Here is a 20,977-nt window from a genome sequence, read left to right on the forward strand (position 1 = left end):
TTGAGTATGCGGAGTGAATGAAATTTATTGGGTTAATCTAACAAGACAGTCAGTGGATACAAGGTCGTGAGTATAAAGCGGTATCGGAGATTAACAGATCGGGTTGTTCGGGGTTCTCAATAACGTCTAGAGACCTATCGGCTGGGGCAAAAAAGATTTCGGCGAGCAGTCGAAAGACATCCGTATAGATTTACGGTATATTTTTGCAGTCGTTTATATTCCAATAATCAAAAACCAATAGACTGCTTGAATATTAGCAAATCTCCATACTACCTTCTACAGCCAGATGCCTGGCACGTTCTCGAGCAGGAAAGCATGTAATACGACAACGTAGCAACTAAAGATTATAATAGCTTAGTAATATTTAATATCATTAAATCTCCTTCTAACCCTATCATTTAAAGAATATTGTGGTTAAAAAAATATAATCCTCAAACAAACTAGATTTTTCATAACCTTGATTTTTTCATTATTTAATCCAAAATTTTATTAGTTGAGTAAAAACCTATAAATCAAATATAACCAAACTTGTATTGTGAGGTGTAAGAACTTTCATGTATGTTGTAAAAGAAAATCATATTTTTTTTATATATATGTTACATCTATTTTTGATGGTGCAAAGTCTTTAAGCTATAATTTAAGCCAATATCAAGATTATTAGTACATTTTTGAGAAAAAAAATACAAATATTCTTCCAAAGTATTGTTCTTATGATTCTTCTGTTGATCTTTAAGAAGAATCTCAATTATCATTGGAAGCAATCTATAGCTTATCATAGAGTTAGTAGTCTATACTTAAAAAATACATTGATAAAAATTTGGTTAAGTATTTCATTTTTTATTCTATATTTTAATTAAAAAATATATTTTATTTGTAAAAAATAAAAAATAAAAAAATAATTTTTTTTTTTATTAATACATATGAATTATCAAGGACTTGATAAGATTACCATCAAGAATATGTATCTTTTATCTTTGATTTCAAGATTTTTTCATCAACTCAATCAAGCAAAGATCTATACAAAAATAAATCTACAAAGAGCATACAATTTGATATACATCAAAGAAGGAGATAAATGAAAGATTGCATTTCAAACCAAATCTCGACATTTTGAATATAATGTCATATTTTTTGGACTCACAAATATATTATTTGCTTTCTAATATTCAATGAATGATATTTTTTGAGAATTTCTTGATAATTTTGTCATCTATTATTTATACAATATTTTAATCTACTCTAATAATACAAAAGAAGATGAATTTCATATTTATTGTGTATTGTAAAAACTAAAAGATGCATAATTATATGCCAAGATAAAAAAAAATTATGTATTTTATATTATTCAAGTTAACTTTTTAAGATATATTATTTTAAATGATCATCTTATAATAGATCATAAGATAATTTAAACTAATATAGATTAGAAGGTACCAAAAATAATAAAAAATATTCAATGTTTTTTTAAATTTTTCAATTACTACTAGATCTTCATCAAAAAAAATTCTAAAGTTTTAGCTTTATTTATATATTTTAATTGTAAAGACAAACTTAAATGGAGTAAAGAAGTTGAAACATCATTTGAAGCTTTAAAGACAAGATTTATTTTTGTATCAATCTTATATTGTGTTAATTTCTCCAAAGCATTCTTTATGGAAATAGATGCATAAAACTTTACTTTAAATGTAATATTATTATAAATATAAGGAGATGAAAAATTCCACCTAATACCTTTCTATTCTAAGAAATTTTTAATAATCAAGATCAAGTATGACATTCATAATAAAGAGCTTTTTGCAATTAAGGATTCATTTCAATAATAGCATCATTATCTAGAATGCACTTCTATTTCAATTATTGTATATACAAATCATAAGAATCTCAAGTATTTTATATTAGTAAATATTTTGAATTTTTTCCAAGCCAATTAGAATATATTTTTATTAAAATTTGATTTCAAGATTATTTATTAATTTAAAAAATAAAAATTATTTTTAGGTACTCTTTTTAGATATTCTTATCTTGCATTAAAAAAATTACTTTTGATCAAGAAAAAAAAATCCTCTTAAAGTCAAAGTAATTTCATTTTTGAGCAATAAAATCAACATTGACTAATGCTTCAATATTTCTCAAGAAAATTCAATCAAGTATGTCTTTTCATCTTTTTATTTATGCTATTAAGAATAATTCTTCTAAGTCTTATGATACTTCTAAGTTTGAATTGAAAAATAATCTACTTTATTTTAAGGGTTACTTAAATATTTAGAAGATGAAGCACAATTATGTATTCTTTAAGCTTGTCATGACTTTTTAGCAATAGGATATTTTGGATACAACAAGACTTTAAAATTAATCTCTATAGATTTTTGGTGGTGTCAAATGTAGAAGGCAGTAAAGAATTTGTACATTTATGTGAATTTTTTTTAAGATTTAAAATTCCTCGCTATCGACCTTACAAACTTTTTTAACCATTACCTATTCCAAAGAAATCATGGTCTTTTGTTTCTATAGAATTTATCACATTTTAAACCTTATATAAAATCTATTACATGTAAAAAAATATCCAAGCTTTTTGTTAACAACATCTATCGCTTTTATGGATTGCCAAAAGATATCATATTAAATAAAAAAATTTAATTTATATCAAGATTTTGAATTTTTTTTAAAGATTTTTAAAGTAGACATAAAAAGATCTCTGGCTTCTATCTTCAAACTAATAGACAAATGAAGCAAGTGAATCAAGTTTTAGAATAGTATTTAAGGTATATCATCAATTACCAATAAGATGATCAAATTTTTTTTTTCATTGCTAGAATTTGCTTATAATAATATAGTATATTTGTTTATTTAATAAATACATATTTTTTAATTATGATTATTACCTAAAATTTATTTTTTTTAATTTATTTTTTCAAAAGTTGATTATCCTATGACAAAATATTTGGCAAATCATTTTTTTGAACTACATATAACAATGAAAGCACAACTAAAAGAAACTTAAGAATAATAAAAACTTGACATGGATGTCTATTGCAAGGAACAACCTCAATTCCATGTTAGCAAAAAAAAATGGTTACTTTATTGTAATATCAAGATTGTCTGCTCTTGTAGCAATTGTAAATTTTGACCATTTTCTAAATATAAACAAATTAATCCAATTACTTATCAATTTCAACTATTGGAGTGGTCTATGAAGATCCATCCTACATTTCACATATTTCTTCTTGAACTTGAGGTATATAAGATAACAGATATATCAAAAAAAAGATAAATGCCATTTTATTCTATAAAAATAGAAAATAATCAAGAATATGATATCAAAGAAGATTTAGATTCAAGGCAGTACCAAAATAGATTAAAATATCTTTTACATTAGTACCTATATGATATTAGTACATGCACATGAGAACTAGCTAAGAATCTTGAAAATGCAACAAAGAAGGTTGATGCTTTTCAATAACAACATCCATCAAAATCAAGATATAAGATATTAAATCTTTGTTATCAAAGAAATAAGATTTAAAGAAGATTGCATTCTATCTTCTATCTTTTTTTGTAATTCCTATATATTTGTGGTACTAAAAATTTGTTAAATCAATTACTAGTGGATCCAAGTCAAGAAATTTTATTTCTAGAATTATCAAATCAGACATTACAATTGTCACAACCTTCATGACAATATAATAGAGGTGAAGACCTTAAAGAATGACATGTTCTTCTTCTAATAGATAGTAAAATATAACATATTTGATATCACAATCTTAGATGAGGCTTCCTATGCTTGGTGATATTATTAAAGGTAGAAACCATTTCTAATAATTTACAAATTATTTTATTTGAAAAGAGTTACAAAGTCTTTAACAATGATCAAATATCAAGATAGTCTTCTTGCCTAGATATGCAACATTATTGATGGCTGAGATGAATGGTTAATAATTTTTAAAGAAAATAAAGATCAGAGTATGTATCAAATATAATATGTCTCATCTTATACTTCTTCAATATACGATTGTCACTCCTTTTGGAACTTATTCCTAGAAGAAAGGATAATATCATAGATATGTATATTTATCTCAATAAGAAGTATTAAGTAGAAGATAAATGTAGATAAATTTAATATTATCTTATAACAAAGCTTCTTAAAAGCTTTATAAACATGCATTTAATTTTATACATGTTTGTAGTTGATTGATAGATTAGAAACTTGGCCAAAAAATTAGCCATGTATTATATATATATATATATATATATATATATATATATATAGCTTATAGTACAAGCTAACTATGAAGCATACATATATGAATTTTTTTTTGTAAGTTAGACATGTATTTTTTTTTTTTGCAAGTTGGAGACATGTCAGAGATCCTATAGAAAGTCCTTGTATAGCTCCTAGTTAAATAGTATATATGAAACCAAAAATAAAGCCTTCTTCACTCTTATTAATGTCTTTCTTGTTCTTAGTTTAATTTCAAGAATCTCTACTCTTCTTATCTTTGGCAATAGTTATTATAGTTCTAATACTATATTAATTTAAGTGATATAAATTCTTCTTTAGTAATATAGGAGTGTTTTTAGGATTTTATTGTTGAGATTCATGTCCTTGATACTTTAAATGAAGTGTGATAAAGATCTTAGTTTCACAAAAGACAACTCTTTTAAGTAATTTGAGAGCATTTTAATATAAAAAATTCATTTTAAGATTAGTTATAAATAAAAAAATCTTAAGATGAATACATATCAAATGCATTGCAATTTGAAACATGGTTTTGTGATTTTGGACAAGCATTATTGAATAAGAATTTTGAATTAATAATATATATATATTAAAAACATAGATAAAAAATTACATCTTTTTTCTAAAGAAATGAAATAAAGAACAAAACCTTGAAAATATTTTTTAGAGTATGTTTGTATTAAAGATTTTAATTCTTTCTACTTTTTAACATAAAATAAAAATATAATTTTATTTTTGTAAAATTAAGAATGCCATCATTGTGGATACAAATTATTTTAGATTTATTAACTATAAACTTAAAAATCACATGAATAAGTTTCTAACTATGATAATAATTATTTTTCAATGGTACATAGACAGAAGTCCAAAAGAATGATTAATATGTATCAACAAAAATATTCATAATACTATTCAATGTAAAAATGTAAAATTTAAAAATAACAATAATGGTAAAAATAAAGACCATATAATTCTTTCAAAGCCATGTAATGGATTCTAGTAATTTTATTTTAGTCCAAGAAAAAAAAAATCAATAAAAATTTCATCATTATAAAACTTGTTTAAATTCTATTGTTCAATTTATTCTAATTAGACACAAAAAATGAAATTTGAATCTGATTTGTTTTACAAATCGTTTGTTTATTTTTATATAAAATAAAAAAAGATGGAAAATACAATTTTATTTTATTTATTTTTATTCATTCTGTTATATTAATTATAAATTAGAAAAGAAAACCCATTTGGCAAGTAAAACATATGTTAAATGCTTAGAAGAATTTTAACAGGCTATAAAATTCTTTATAATATATAGCCTACTAAATCACAATGTCTGCTATCAATTTAATAGTGTATGTGAATGTCAAGATTGTAGTCACATGGTTTAGAATATTCAGACTAATTGTGCAAAAGAAACAGGAAAAGCTTGTGTGTGAAATTGGTACAAAAGATGCTGATTCTAAAGGTCCAAGGTCAAAATTTGATTGTAATTCATACCTACTCATTTAATAAAATTAAAAATTAAATTGTAATACAGTTTTTGATAAAGATTTCATACTTTTTATTTTATTTTTATAGAAATACGTTCAAAAAATATAAGTACCTTTTTGTTACAAATGACCAAACACAAAAATTACTATCATGAGTCAAACACCAAATCTTATTTTGAAAACCATCCAATTTGAATTAAAATTTTCTCATAGTGCCAATTTCAAACTTCATATGGTAGTGAAGGTGTTGTCGTCTTTGTAAATATAAAATTTGAAGTTACCATAAGTCAAGTTGCAGTTGAAGGTTAGAGTAGATTTAATAAAACTTATTGTTTTGTCTATGATCCTCTACTTTTTCTTACACAAGATTTTTATTTTTACGTTTATTTTGAGAAACTATAAAATTCTTATAACACTGTTCACATCTGGAAGATTGTATTTTTATTTATTGTTTTAAAGCTTTACAGTAAAAATTAAACACATTTTAGTTGGAATTTTAAAGCAATTTTTTTATATTTTGTAATAGTATTTTTTTTTTTATTAACTTTATTTTTTAAAACTCTATGTAGATTATTGAAGCTAGATTACTTGTTTAGATTTACTGAAAGTATGTGTTGACAAAGAAAGAGGAGTGTTGTGTGTAATATTTAAGTTAAGACTATATGATAGTAAATCAGATTTAGCAAACAATTTCTAAGAAAAAAAAAATGATTATGTTTTATTGCAATTATTTGAAATTTGAAATCCACAAGTTGAAAATTGTCAATACATGGATTATAAATATAAAACTATTCAACTTTACATACATTTTTGCATCAATTCCACCATCCATTTATATCCATATATTTGCACCATTTGATCCTAACCCATGAGCCAAAAAAGATTTGTGTCGACTTCAGTACATATTGGAAAGGCCTAAGAGCACACAAAACTTGGTTTTCTTACTTCTGTTAACTGATAGAATAACAATAATAGCAGTGGCCATTTCACCAGTCAAAACGCAAAATAAATTGGGAAAGTTGGAAATCAGGTGTCCACGTCCCCAGCCCTGCAGAAATGTAAACTCTTAATACAAAGCTCTCAATACTCTGGACAAAAAGCCAATTCTACAGGACAGCTAAGAAGAAGATTGAGAGCAAAACCAGTCCAAAAAATGTCACAATAATTCCATTTCTCACTCCCTCTCATGCACAATAATTCTATTATCACATGTGGATGTATGTATGTACATACATATATATATATATATATATATATATGTGTGTGTGTGTGTGTGTTTGTTTGTTTGTTTGTTTGTTTTTGTTTTTTTTGTTTTTTTTGTTTTTTTTTTTTGCCTTGTTGATTTCTGAATGGTTTTCGTTTATTCCATTAAGCACTTTTAACCCCCCAAACCAATGTCAGAACTAACACACACACACACACACACACTCTCTCTCTCTTGTTTGGGAGATGATCCCAAATGCATCACACCCAAGTGTGTAGAAAAAGCAGGAAATGTGGTGCACAAAACGAAACATGTGCTTCAGAAACTCTCGGCGGCACCATGACGACGGAGCCATGGGTAGCTTTCAAAGCACCCAATCCACCCAGAAGAAGGAAATGCTTGGTTGCATGGCTGCTGCATGGTTGCTAGCTAACACATCTGATAAAGTCAGACAAGCAAGCAAACAAGCAGGCAGGCAGGATGAATGAATGGCTGATTGGATGTTGCGGAAGCCACAACAAATGCAGTGCCAGCTGTGCAATTGCGAGGTTTCAGTATGCAATTGGTTATGAAAGAAAGGGAGGAGGCGGAGGAGGAGGACAAACGGAAGTTTAATCAACCGAATGTGGATCAGGAGAGGAGGAGGAGGAGGAGGAGGAAAACGGGAGTTTAATCAACTGAATGCGGATCAGGAGAGGAGGAGGCGGTGGAGGAGGGGTCAGGGTCTCTGTTGTTGTTGTTGTTGTTGTGCGTGGGACGGCAACGGGGACAGGCATGACAGCAGTGAAAACGACGGAAGCCTCGTGAGAGCGTAGCAACAAACAGCAGGTGAAAACAACCAACCTAAGATAGGGAAAACTTCGAAAAATAGAGAGAAAAAAAAAAAAAAAAAAAAAAAAAAACTGTTGAGAAGAAAATTGCAATCCCTTCCATGACCTGACAAGCGAGTTCGATTACCGAGAAAACATGAGGACCTGGGTCGGGTATTGGATTCCGGGAGTGTTCGAGGAGTCAGGAAACTGGATCGATCGACATTATCAGTATTTTCTGGCGCCGGAGAGTGGAAAATTGTGGAGCTAAAGGGGGTCAGCGATGGCCGGCCACATGCAGTGAGTGGCCCCTCCTCATGATGGATGGATGCATTGTTCGATCGATGGATCTCCTTCTGTTGCGCTACAGAAAACTCACTCAAGCAGTGGGTTTCCGTAGAATGGTTTTTCGTTGATTGTTGTCTAGTGCTCGGCGACCTCTCATGTGGGGGTGGTATTAGGCACGGTAGTTAGGTGTGAGGTGACTATACGCTACACCATCCTGAAGCTTCTGGATCCGTATTCAATCCCCCTACTCCACTTGGATAGAATGGGTGTTGTTGGATGCAGGCCTGCCGCTGCAGGGGTGGCAGGTGTGGCAGGTGTAGCAGCAGGCCCGGCAGTTGTTGAGCTTTCATGTGGACATGACAGGTCTGACACTGACGACGGTAGTGCTGCCACCTGATGCCAGAAGCATTATTGAGCTATGTCTGATTTGTCAGAAAGAAAGAAAGAAAAAAGGTTTTGTTAGGGGACTGTTGCAGGATCATACTCTTCCGCTCATTCTCTTTCTCTATCTCACTTCCTGTGGTACCTGCTGATCATACTCTTGCGCAGAAATACACGTACTGATCACACGCCAAGGATTGAAATACGAATGCACTACCCCTCTCATGCATGATTCTAATGGTTTCCTGTTCATTCTTGAGAACCGACTTCTTCTATATAGGTGAGAAATAGCTGAGTTGTAAATGCTGGCGGTTGCTGGAATGTGGGGGTATACTGTTGCAGACAGATTGCGAGCTATGATCTGCACTGCTGCTTTGAATGAGCAGATTGGCTTAGTAATGGACATAATCCAGGGAAATAAAGGAAGAAAAAGATAGATAGTAGAGATAAAAAAAAGAAGAAGAGAGCGACGAATTGTACCCCACTTTGCATTACATTGTACTAAGTTTAAACAGTAAAACATTCAATTGGTCATCACCTGATGACTCTCAATCATTTCATCTGCTTTGCCCACCTTTAGAATCGGTGACACATTTAGTTTGGAATGTCTGAAGTTCGCCACCCGTGAGTGACAAATCCCCCCTTCTAGTCGAACTTCAGAATTGATGCCGAATCCACCAGCTTCCACTTGAATAATCCAGGCTCTTTTAACGTGTTCCTCATCAGTTTCTATTCAGCGCGATCTCAATATATATATTTTTTTTTCCCACTTGGATGTTTTCCTGGCTACTCAGATCTTCGGAGCCCCACAAGCATAATGATCCTCTCCACCGGGCTACTCCAAATGATCCGAACCAAAATTAGCGTTACCGATTGCCCCTCCGCTCTGAAAATTCCATGCAGGGCCCGCCAGATTTAGTAGTGGATATATTAGATTAGGCGTGTTTGAGGGGAGCGACACAAAATCCCATCCTCCAATCTTCGTTTTTGTCTCACCACAAATAATCACCAAAAAGGTGGGCCCAGGTCTCTTTACCGTGAGGCATGAGTGAGGATGCTCTCTCTTACCGTGCACGTTTGATGTTTTTTTGAAACACAGGAGCATATTTTAAGTATATGCAAGAGTGAAAAGCAAAATCTATGTCCCATGTCACACGAAGCAACACCGTCCAAAGACTAGTGGAGGCTTAAATGGAGAAACTCAGAGCTTCTGTCAAACCAGCTGCCAGCTTCAGTAGCCATCAACATTTAAAACCCTAGTGGAATTTCCTCCACACAATTCAATGCCCCTCCTAACTGCTTAAAAATGTATTTTGCTGATCACGCTTGCACTCTGAAGAGATTGCGTTAACTAAGCGTTTAACGTTTTAGTTGAAGTCTTTCGAATTGAAATCCGAGGCGTTTCGTGTAATGTATTTCAGTGACCGGATTTATTGTTCAACTGGTGACATGAGTACCCAGTCATTTTGAGTATGTAAAACGTCTGTCCACACCCTAATGAAACACAATGTCAACAAGCTACGATTCTGATTCCTAGACGACAGTGGGAATCGGAACCCTCCTGCATATCTCATTTAGTGAAACTAGATTTTTGAAGAGAAAAAGCATACATTTCGGAGATTGCCCGCAGAAGTACATTGATTATTTTTACGCACCGGGCAGAAGGAAAGAAACAAATCGCTCTGCAATCGAGAGCTCGCTGGCGTGGTAGAAGGGTGTAAAAGCATGGCTAACTACAGCTCAGGTCTGTGAACTGTTCTGTAGGGGACCTGACGTGAGATTTATTGCTATCCTCCCCTCCGCGCGTCTCGCATCCTCCGTGACTGCTCCCTTGTCCACAGCGCCGGGCGATGGGCTTCACCTACGCAATCGATGGTGTACGAATCAGTTTGTTTCACTCATCACTTTCATCGCGTGGACGGTCAAACATCACTCCGTTAATGTAGTGCTGTCATTGCATCCGGACTTGCGTGATTGGAGGTCCGTTGCAGTATTTGTACCAGTCACCCGGAAGGCGATCAGTTGTTTTTCTTCTTGAATTGATGTGTGTGTGTGAACCTGCAGACGAATCGCTGGTTTTCTTCGGAGGTTTCCAGGGGGTAGTTTAAGCTTGTGTAACTTGAGAGCAATGGCGTCTAGGAGGATGTTGGTAGTGGCGTTGCTAGGGTTGTGCATAGTCTCGGCTGTAGCGGTTGCAGATGTGAAAGAAGTGAAGCCGAACAATTATCCCAATTTCGAGTTTCACGAGTCGCCGGTTGTGTCTACCGCTGACGAGAAGCCAAACAACTTCCAATCCTCGCAGCTTGATGCTCACAATGAAGAAGCCTCAACAAAGGAGTTCAAGCCCAATAACTACCCTGACTTCAAGTTCAAGGAGACGCCCGTGAACGAGGCATCTCCAGCTCACGTAGACAATGCGCACGACGCGTTTGCGAGGAATGACCACAACAGCTTGTACACGGTGCCGGATGCGACCTATTGGTCGTCTCGGTCAGACGACCAATCGTCCAGCCATGAGACGTACTATGGAGACTCGCAATTCGAGTTTAATGTCCGGCAGGGAACGCAGGAAGTTAGTAGCTTCGAAAACACTCCATCGACGAAGGCGGTCTTCAAGACTGTACTTCCTGAGTACAAAGGCTCTGATGTCAGCAACAGATACCCCTCTTCGTACGAGATGATCAACGGGCGCAACCAGGAAACCAATTCCGGGAGGTTCAACCCTTTTGCCTCGAATGAAGTGCGGTTCACTAACGTTCACAAGACGCAAGTGCCGGGGGAGGATCACGCCTCTGGCAGTGAGCATTCCGAGCGCTCCGGCTCCAGCCAGTTCTACTCTCCTTCAAGCGACCCCGACTTCGCGTTTAGGTTCGCCAAGCCCGAGTCCACGACGCCGTCGAGTTTCGGTGACAACAAGTTCCAAGCCGACAACCAAGCCGATGAGAATGTTTACTCGCAGTTTCAGTTCGACAATAGCGAGGCCACTAACGATCCCACTGCTACTTACGGCCGCACAACCCCCGTCCTTGCCGCAGGTAATGCGAAACAGCTAGTCGCTGGAGGAGGCCATGGCTGCAGCCACATGTAAGCCTCTCCACTCTCTAAATGCTCTTTTTACGTGTTTCTCTTGACAGCAATACTCTGAAACCTTCGCTTTTTCGGTTTGAGATTGCATGAAGAAGCTCATGAAACACCACATTTTTGTGGTTTTAGGTATTGGGCGGAGCACACCAAGCAATGGCCCTCGTTTTTTAACGTCAACACCCAAGTCGCCCAGGCATTCGGAACGAAAGCCGGTGAGGTGTATGGAACCACCACACTGTTTCAGGCTTTGTATGATAACCGTTCCGATGGGTACAGCCAGCTCCTGAGCCATGGAACCGCAGCTCTTCTCAACTCCTACATCATGCCGAACTATGGAGACCGCCACGACGCTGTGATTGATCAGTTTCTCGGTGCACTGGCTTCCCGGACTGCGGCTGGCGTTCAAGCGCAGAAATTCTTGAACAAAAACCATGCGTATGGACCCAACGAGTGCATGAACTAGGAGCTGCGGCTTCCTCCTCCTCTACCCCCATAATCTGATCCTCATCTTCTCCTATCATTTGCCTAAGTGCATGCAATGAATAGTACTAGGAATTGGTGACTTCGGAGATGGATCCCGTCGTGGCTCACACTTATTTAGTTACGACTCGACGTGTGTGTAACTGTGTCGGTTATTGCTACTGCACCAGTCGTTGGGCGGGTGTGATCTCCTCTAAAACTTCCTCAACATTGAGCTTTTGTTTGTACCAGGATGCAGGGTCTGTAGGCCGCACGGGTGATAATGCTTAGGCTCGTCCAGGTTTGAAAATTTTATGCATTCGTGCTCTAATAACAATCGAATCTCCTGCTTCGACGGCCTCATAATGTTCTGGACGTTGCACTTCGCTGCCCCGTGTTGTGATGGTATGTCTTCATTGTTGTCTTGCGAAGTCTCAAGTGAAGAAATTGAAGGGGTTGTGAAGGAGTGAATGAATCATTTGTCATTCCGAGTCATTTGTTGGCTATTTGATGTAACTTTCATACTCAGTGGATGTCCGAGTGAGAGTCAAATCGAAAGGATTTCACATACTACTTGCAGAAGTCACTTGTTTTCACAGGCTCATTGAGAATCTACGTTCTCTAAACCCATGATCCACAACTTCTCATACTTCCGAACTAATTTCGATTCGTACGCTCCATCAGTCTGATTCAAAATAGACGAAATGCTTTAAATGTAAAACATTTGTGCCATAATGCTTCTCAAATCTAACTGTTTGCATACCCCATGCTCCGTCTCTCTAGCTGTGTCTACTTTCATTATAACAGAACCTGCTGCCATAATGTGCACTGGACACAATCCCTCACCAGACAAGCTGCACAATTGCTGCAGTGCTGATCCTTGATCACTGTGGCCAATCCTCCAAACTAGACGACGCTGATCAAGCTGCTGTCATGCGTTGCAAACACCATTCACAGATTTGTTACGCGAACTGTGAAGGAAGGTCTCGCAGCTCTTGCCAAGGCATCACGCACTGTTTCATGCTCCTTCGTTTCTTAAATTCTTTTGTGTGAATGTTTTCACTTGCCTTCATTATCTTTTACTTAACTTTATGCATGAACAAATTAATTTTTATTGCAGCGAGAAGAGAACTTTGAAGTGCAATTCATGGTGGGATGAATTATTCTCAAGTCCATTCTTGATGAGTTAAATTAACATTCTTTAAGAAATATATTCCATTTTTCTTCTCTTTTTCTAAAAGTTGTATTCTCCAATGGGTTTATTTATAATATTCTGTTATTAAGGGATGTTAGAATAGAAGAATAGATAAATGGAAGTTTAGCAAAGAATAAAGATGCTAATTAGAGACTACTGGAGAATACAACTTTTAGTGGAATAGGAGGAAAAATTAATCAAAAAATTAATCTAAAAATTATGGATTCTATCTTTAAAAAAACATATAAATCATTTATAGTAAAAATCAGATAGATGAGTATATTTTGTAGTTATTAAAAAACTTATCTCTACTCTAATAGAATTTTAGCTTTTTTCAAAATAGATTTATGAATTTTGTATTGTTATGCTTTTTAGGACTTTCATCTATTAAATTAATCATTTTTGCTCTAGTTCCAAATATTATTTTATTTTGGCCTTCTAATCTTGTAGCAATGTTACTACTTTTGTTGTTCTAGAACCTATGTAATTTTATAATTTTCGTGGTGTTTCTTATTTGTATTTTTCTGCTATATTTAAGTTATATTTTTTTGTGGTAAATAGAATTATTGGCAATAATTTATACATAGTTGTATTTGTTAGCATCATATAATTTCTTTGATTAATCAAAAAAACTATAAAATTATAATATTACACAAAAATAAAGTATTTTATAAGATAGGATATTTCAAAAGAAGTAAGAACATGTAGTATTTATTTTATTTATAATTGTATTATGCATAAAATAGATTATTTTTAACAATAAAAGTACTATAGTTTCCTATGTTATTTGAGAAATTTAATACGAATTAAAGGCATCTTAAAAAAAATATAATAAAATTATAAATATCTTACAAGCGATGGTATAGTACCAAGAACAAGAATTCAAAGATTGTACACAAACAAGTAAGATGTATATTAGAGAGAGATGACTAAACAAAAGAAAAAGTAATTATACATATTCAAGAAGAAACTTGAATGACTAATATGAAAAATTAAAAAAACTAAAGACTTTTGAAATTAAACTAGAAAAGAGATAGGAGTGAATAAAAGTGAACAAGGCCTCACTTTTTTCTCTATGTACACTATTTAAATATAAGCTACATGGCAACTTTCTTTAAGACCTTTGACACACACCCAACTTAAAAAATATATGTCTAACTTGCAAGACAAGTTTTATGTAGGTGCACTATATAGCCAACTTGTATAATAAGTAGCCAACATGTGCAACATGTGGCCAATTTGCAGGCCAAATTTTCAATGTGTTAATCACATGTAGACACATATAAAGCCAAATTTGTATCTACAAAGCTTCTAAGAAGCTTGTACATAAGATATTATCATCATTTATTTACTTCTACTTACTTCTACTTAATTCATCTTATTTAGGTAATTTCTAGTGTTAGTTATATCTATGACATTACCTCTCTTTTTAAGCACTAGTTCCACAAGAAATAATGATCACATATTAAGAAAGTCTAAGATGTAATAAATTATATTTGTTATATATTTTGATGTTTATTTTCTTTAAAAAGTAGTTGATAGGTTCTTTCAACCATTGATAGTGTCTTATATTAGGACAAAAATACTAGTCTATTATTTGATCATTGTTAAAGTCTTTATAACTTTCTTCAAATTAAATATTTGGAACTTTATTAAATTAAGGGTACATCTCATTTATGTAGCAATAATATATGGTTGTCTTAAAATACAAAAATATGTAAACATATCTTATATACAAAAATTTTGTTTATAAATAATATCTCCTATCATTCCATTGATATTTTACACAAGCTTCATAGAAATCTTCTTTTGAATTATTTGTTGATAATATCATCTATCCATATTCAATAGTAATAGGCTAATTTTTTTATATATATAATTCTTTTAACATCAAATCAATTTCAACATCACAATCTATTAATAATACAATTTATTTCTCTAATTCTCATAATTTTATCAAAGCTTTTGTAGTGGCCCTTGCTTAATAAATTTATAAATAATGATTAAAGGCTTGAATTATATATATATATATTTATAAATCTAATTCTTAAAACATCTCCAAATATATTGCATTTCAACTTCTTCATATATATTATTTTCTATTCTTCATATTTATTATGCATTTGATGTCATTGTATTTCTTTTAGATTATCATTTCTTCTTTTTTGTATCAATATCAACTTCAAGAAATTTATGCTTTTTATTTCTTAAAATTTTATTTATTTTAAATTCAATCTTTCCATCTGAAATTCGTTCTTCTAGTATCTTCTTCAAATTTGTAACAATCTCAATATACATTTGTGATCTCAGAGCATAAGTTTTTTTTCTTTATGATTTTTTAGAATTTTTCTTTGCTTTAAAGAAACATACTCTATTGATTTTTCATGCATAGGAGTATATTTTGTTATTTTTTTTTTCTATTCTTCTTATTATTTACAATGGTATTTCATTATTTTCAAATTTTATTCATTTTTCTTCTATTGATGCATCTTAATGACTCCTTGCAATAAATTTATGAACATATAATCTATCTATTGAATCATCTCACTTAAAAATTTATAAAATATTATTGCTAAAAAATTCTAAATTATTTCTAGTAATTTTGATTTTTTAGCATTATGCATTGCAGTTGACATAAGAAACTAAAATCTCTTAAAAATTCAAGATTTATGATTAGATGTTTTCATAGATTTTCTTCCAATCAATATGTTGGTGTTTCATTTCGTCAGAATATATGCACTTTAAAATCATCTTTTAAAAATACCTCCATTCTTCTTTTATCAAAGTTTGTTTTCAATTTTTCTTCACTTTCTTTTTTTAAGTATACTATACCATCATTGAAAAAAAAATTATTCCTTTGCATAGCACTTTTGTGAAATCTTTACACTCCATTCTTCAATGATCTATTGTCAAGGACAAGAACTCAATGAAAAAATAATTCAGACAAGTGTGCCTTCACTCAAAGAAAGGTAACAAAATATAAATAAATAAGTATGTATATTGAAAGAGAAACTAGAATGGCTATTGCCAAAAGAAAAGAAAACTAGAGACCCTTGAAATTAGACTATAAGCAAGAAAAGAGTTGACAAGAGTGAAGAAGGCTTCATTCTTGTCTCTATATATACTATCTAACTAAGGGCTACGTGGAGATGTTCTATAAGACCTCCAATATGTGTTGACTTTGTAGGATACATGCCTTGACTTACAAGGCAAGTTTTTCTATATGTGGGCCACATAGTTAGCTTGGTCTTCAAGCTAACAACATGTGTGGCACATGGCCAACTTGTTGACCACGTTTCTAATCCAAAAAGTCAATTAAAGACACCTATGAAGTCAAAGTATCATCTATGAAGCTTCTAGGAAGCTTCCAGATCAAATACTATAGAATTAACTTACTTTTACCTACTTTTATTTATTTCTACATATTTGTATATGTAATTATGAGTATGTCCGTGATATTACCCCCCCTTCTAGAGGCGAGTTCCATGAAAAGCGGTCATCATACATTGAAGAAATCTATGATGAGACGAATTGTATTTGCTATATACTCTGATCTTTGTTCTCTTCGAAGATGATTGATAGGGCCTCTTAACCATCAGTAGTGTCCCATACCAGGGTGCGGAAGACCACCCAATTATTTGATCATTGTTGAGGCCTTCATAACTTCCTTCGAATAGAACATTTGGAACACCATCAGGAGTTGTTCTTACCTCTAACAAAATCAACAAACATCGGGAATCCCTTCCCATGTTGTGATACAAAACGAGTTGTATCTCGTCATCTATTCGAGGAAGAACATGTCGTTCTTGAAGATCTTCATCTCAATTGTGTCGTCTTAAAGGTTGTGACAATCGTAATGTCTCGTCCGACACGTCAGCAAATGAAGGCTCTTTAGTCAAATCCGTTGATTGTTGGTTTTCCATCTCCTGAACGTCACAGCTACAAAAAAGCTACGAACAAGGATTGAAAGTAGAATGTTATCTTGCCTAGATGTTGTTTCTTTTATAAAGAAGGTTTTTATCTTAATTTTGATAGATGTCATCGATGAAAAACCTCCATCGCCTTTGTTGCATTTACAAGATTCTTTACTTGCTCCCATGTGCATTCACTAATATCATATCCGTACCAATGGACAAGATATTCCAATTTATTTCGACGCCGCCTTAAATCTAAGACTTTTTCTACTTCAAACTCTTCATTATTGTCCACTTCTATAGGAGGAGGTGGAGCTTGTCATCTTCTTGATATGTCCACTATCTTGTATGGTTCAAGAACAGACACGTAGAATACTGGATGGATTTTCATTGACTTCGGTAGATGTAAACGATATGCAACTGGATTGATTTGTATAGAAATAGAAAATGGTCCCAGCCTTCGATAGTCCAACTTGTCATAAGGACGAGTGGTCTTGATATTGTGACGAAGTAGCCATACCTTATCACCCAAGAGGAATGGTGGTTGTTCCTTTCGATAGACATCCGCATTGATCTTTTGTTGTTCTTGAGCCTCTTTTAACTGCACTTTCATCATTGCATGTAGCTCTGACAAATAAGTCGCCAAATCTTTCATAGCAGGATTATCAACTTTTGAAAAGTCAAAAGTATCAAGTCATGGATGATAACCATAATTAGTAAAGAAAGGTGTTCATTTTGTAGAAAAATGTATTGTATTATTGTAAGCAAACTCTGCCAATGGCAAGAAAGTTGCCAAATCATCTTGTTGGCAGTTAATGGTACATCTTAAATATTGCTCCAAAACTTGATTAACACGCTCCGTTTGTCCATCAGTTTGAGGATGGAATGCCGAAGATAGTTTTATATCCACTTTTAGAATCTTGAAAAGAGTCTGCCAAAATCTTGATACAAATTAAGTTCTCGTATCTGATATAATATTCTTTGATAATCCATGATAGCGATAGATATTGTCAAGAAAGAGCTTAGCTATTTCTTCACTTGTGATAGATTTTGTACATGGTACAAAATGTACCATCTTGGTAAAATGATCTACTATCACGAATATAGAATCATAAGAACCTGAGATTGGAAGATCCATGATGAAGTCCATAGAAACAGAAGACCATGGTTGTTCTGGAATAGATAATTAGTAAAGCAGTCCAAAAGATCGATGACGAGGAGTTTTTGATCTTGAGCAAACATCACATGATTGTACAAAATCTTTGACTGCCTTCCACATTTGGAGCCACCAAAAATCCTTAGATATCAACTCCAAAGTCTTGTTGTATCCAAAATGTCATGCTTTTGGAAAGTCGTGACGAGCTTGAAGAATATGTAAACATGTTTCTCCTTTTGGAACAAATAGGTGTCCTTCGAAATAGAGTAGGTTGTTCTTGAATTCAAATTTAGAAGGATCATGAGATTTAGAAGAATTATTCTTGATATCATGAACAAGAGGGTCTGAAGACATACTTAATTGGAATTGCTTAAGAAAAGTTAAATCAACAGTCAATGTTGATTTTATTGCTCAAAGATGACATTGCTCCGGCTTCAAGAAAACCGTTCTTTGTTGCTCAAAAGCTGTTATTTGTTCTTTTGGTGCAAGATAAGAACGTCTAGACAAGGCATTGGATAAACCTTGTTGCTTCCCTGGTTGATAAGTGATGACAAACTCGAATCTTGATAAAGACATGCTCCAACGAGCTTAGCGATGATTTAATACATGTGCTGACATAAAATATTCGAGGTTCTTGTGATCCATATACACGGTGACTGGATTGGAAGCGCCTTCTAGATAATGATGCCATTCTTGAAAAGAATCCATAATTGCAAGAAGTTCCTTGTCATGGATCTCATAATTGATTTCTGCTGCTGAGAATTTTCTTGAATGAAAGGCTACTGAATGAAGTTTGTCATCTATTCCCATTTGTGATAAAACCGCACTAAGAGCAAAGTCCGATGCATCTGTTTCCATAAAGAATGCTTTGGAAAAATCAACACGATACAAGATTGGTGCAGAAATAAATGTTGTCTTTAAAGTTTCAAAAGCAACTTTTGTTTCTTGATTCCATTGGAGTTTATCTTTACAAGTCAAACGTGTAAGTGGAGCTGCAACTCGAGAGAAGTCTTTGATGAAGATCCGATAGTAGTTGGCAAATTCCAAAAAGCATTGAACATCTCTTACCGTTTTTGGGATCTTCCAATCTATAATAGTTTGAACTTTCTTAGGATCCATCATAAGTCCATCATTTGAAATGATGTAACCTAAGAAATCGACTTGAGTAGTGTGGAATACACACTTTTCTATCTTGGCATAGAGTCCTGCATCTCTTAATTTTTGTAATACATGACGAACATAAAATTCATGTTCTTTTCGATTCTTAGAATAGATCAAGATATCGTTTAGATAACAGACCACAAAATCGTCCAAAAACTCTTGAAAAACATCATTTATTAGATGTTGAAAAGCTATTGGTGCATTTGTAAGTCCAAAAAGCATGACGTTGTATTCAAAATGTCCATACCTAGTTCGAAACGCAGTCTTCCATTCATCCCTTTCTTTGATGAATACTAGATTGTATATTCCCCGAAGATCTATTTTTGTATAGATCTTAGCTTGATTCAACTGATCAAGAAGTCCAGATAGTAAAGGTAGTGGATACCTATTCTTGATGATAATCTTGTTGAGTCCTCGATAATCAACACACATCCGCAATGATCAATCTTTTTTCTTCACAAATAGAATTGGAGCTCCTGTCGGAGATTTAGAATGGCATATGAAATTCTTGGCTAGATTTTCTTCAATATACTCCTTGAGTTCAGTCAACTCATTTTGTGATAAGCTGTAGATTGGTCCGAATGGCAGTTGTGCTCCTTCTTGAAGGTCAATTGAACAATCATAGGGACGATGTTCCGGGAGTGTATCCGCATTCTTTTTTTCGAATACATCTTGAAATTCTTGATATTGGCTTGGAATGCCACTTGAAGTCTTTTCACTAGTAGGAAAAAGTGTGGCCTAAATTATATATGGTGATTCTTTCATGGCAGCATGCAAAAAAGCTTTTGCACCTATAAATATGGGTTTAATTGAACTGGACTTATGACTCTCTACTTGATTAACTACACTGTTAGTTATACTTTTAGAAAAAGTAAGAGTTCGAGAAATCCAATCTATTTGAAGGTTGTATTTTCCTAACCACGATAAACCTAAAATGACTAGATTAGAAGGAGATCTAATGATATTAAATACTACAAAACTATTATGACCATTGATTATTACTTCTATAGGAAGGGTTCCGTGAGTAATATCTCCAGAAGATAATAGATGACCATCTATGACTTCTACATGAATAGGTTTATTTTGCATTACTAAAGATATGCTATGTCTTTTAGTAAATTCTTCATCTAAAAAATATGCTGAGGCTCCCAAATCTAATAAGACAGAGAATTTGTAATATTTTGGTCCTAAAATAATATTTAATGTAAAATAAGGAGAGGGCTCTGAGGAGAGAATATGGCCTTTACTAGATGTTTTGCAAGGTTCCAGCCGCACGGTTCCCTATTGTAGCTGGACAAACTCGTTTTCCAACATATTGTCTTCTTTCATAGCCATACTCCTCATTTTGTGATTGCATCATTTCTTTGGACAATGTTGAGTAGTGTGCTTTGGTTCTCCATAATATAAACATAATCCTTCTTAATGACGATGAGTCTTTTCTTGCTCAATAAGAGGTTTGAAACGTACTGCATCAATTTGCATATCCTCTACTTCCGAATGTATGTGTTGAAGAGGTGTTGGTGTTGCCATTGAATTATAGTAACGTTGAGGTCTACTTGTATGGTTCTCAGATTGAAATTCAAAAAGGCGATTGTTACACTT

The 20,977-nt window shown here is 33.2% G+C and overlaps 1 protein-coding gene across 1 annotated transcript; it reads left to right on the plus strand.

The window, feature by feature from the left end:
- Positions 1-10,442: 10,442 nt before the first annotated feature.
- On the plus strand, positions 10,443-12,301 carry LOC112290984 (uncharacterized). The gene is made up of 2 exons (XM_024537889.3): positions 10,443-11,490; positions 11,620-12,301. Exons 1-2 carry the CDS (start codon positions 10,535-10,537, stop codon positions 11,951-11,953), a joined length of 1,290 nt encoding a protein of 429 aa, XP_024393657.1. The 5' UTR covers positions 10,443-10,534; the 3' UTR covers positions 11,954-12,301.
- Positions 12,302-20,977: the final 8,676 nt, after the last annotated feature.

This window comes from Physcomitrium patens, chromosome 1 (genome assembly GCF_059467195.1).
Source record: "Physcomitrium patens ecotype Gransden chromosome 1, ASM5946719v1, whole genome shotgun sequence".
Lineage (NCBI taxonomy): Eukaryota > Viridiplantae > Streptophyta > Bryopsida > Funariales > Funariaceae > Physcomitrium > Physcomitrium patens.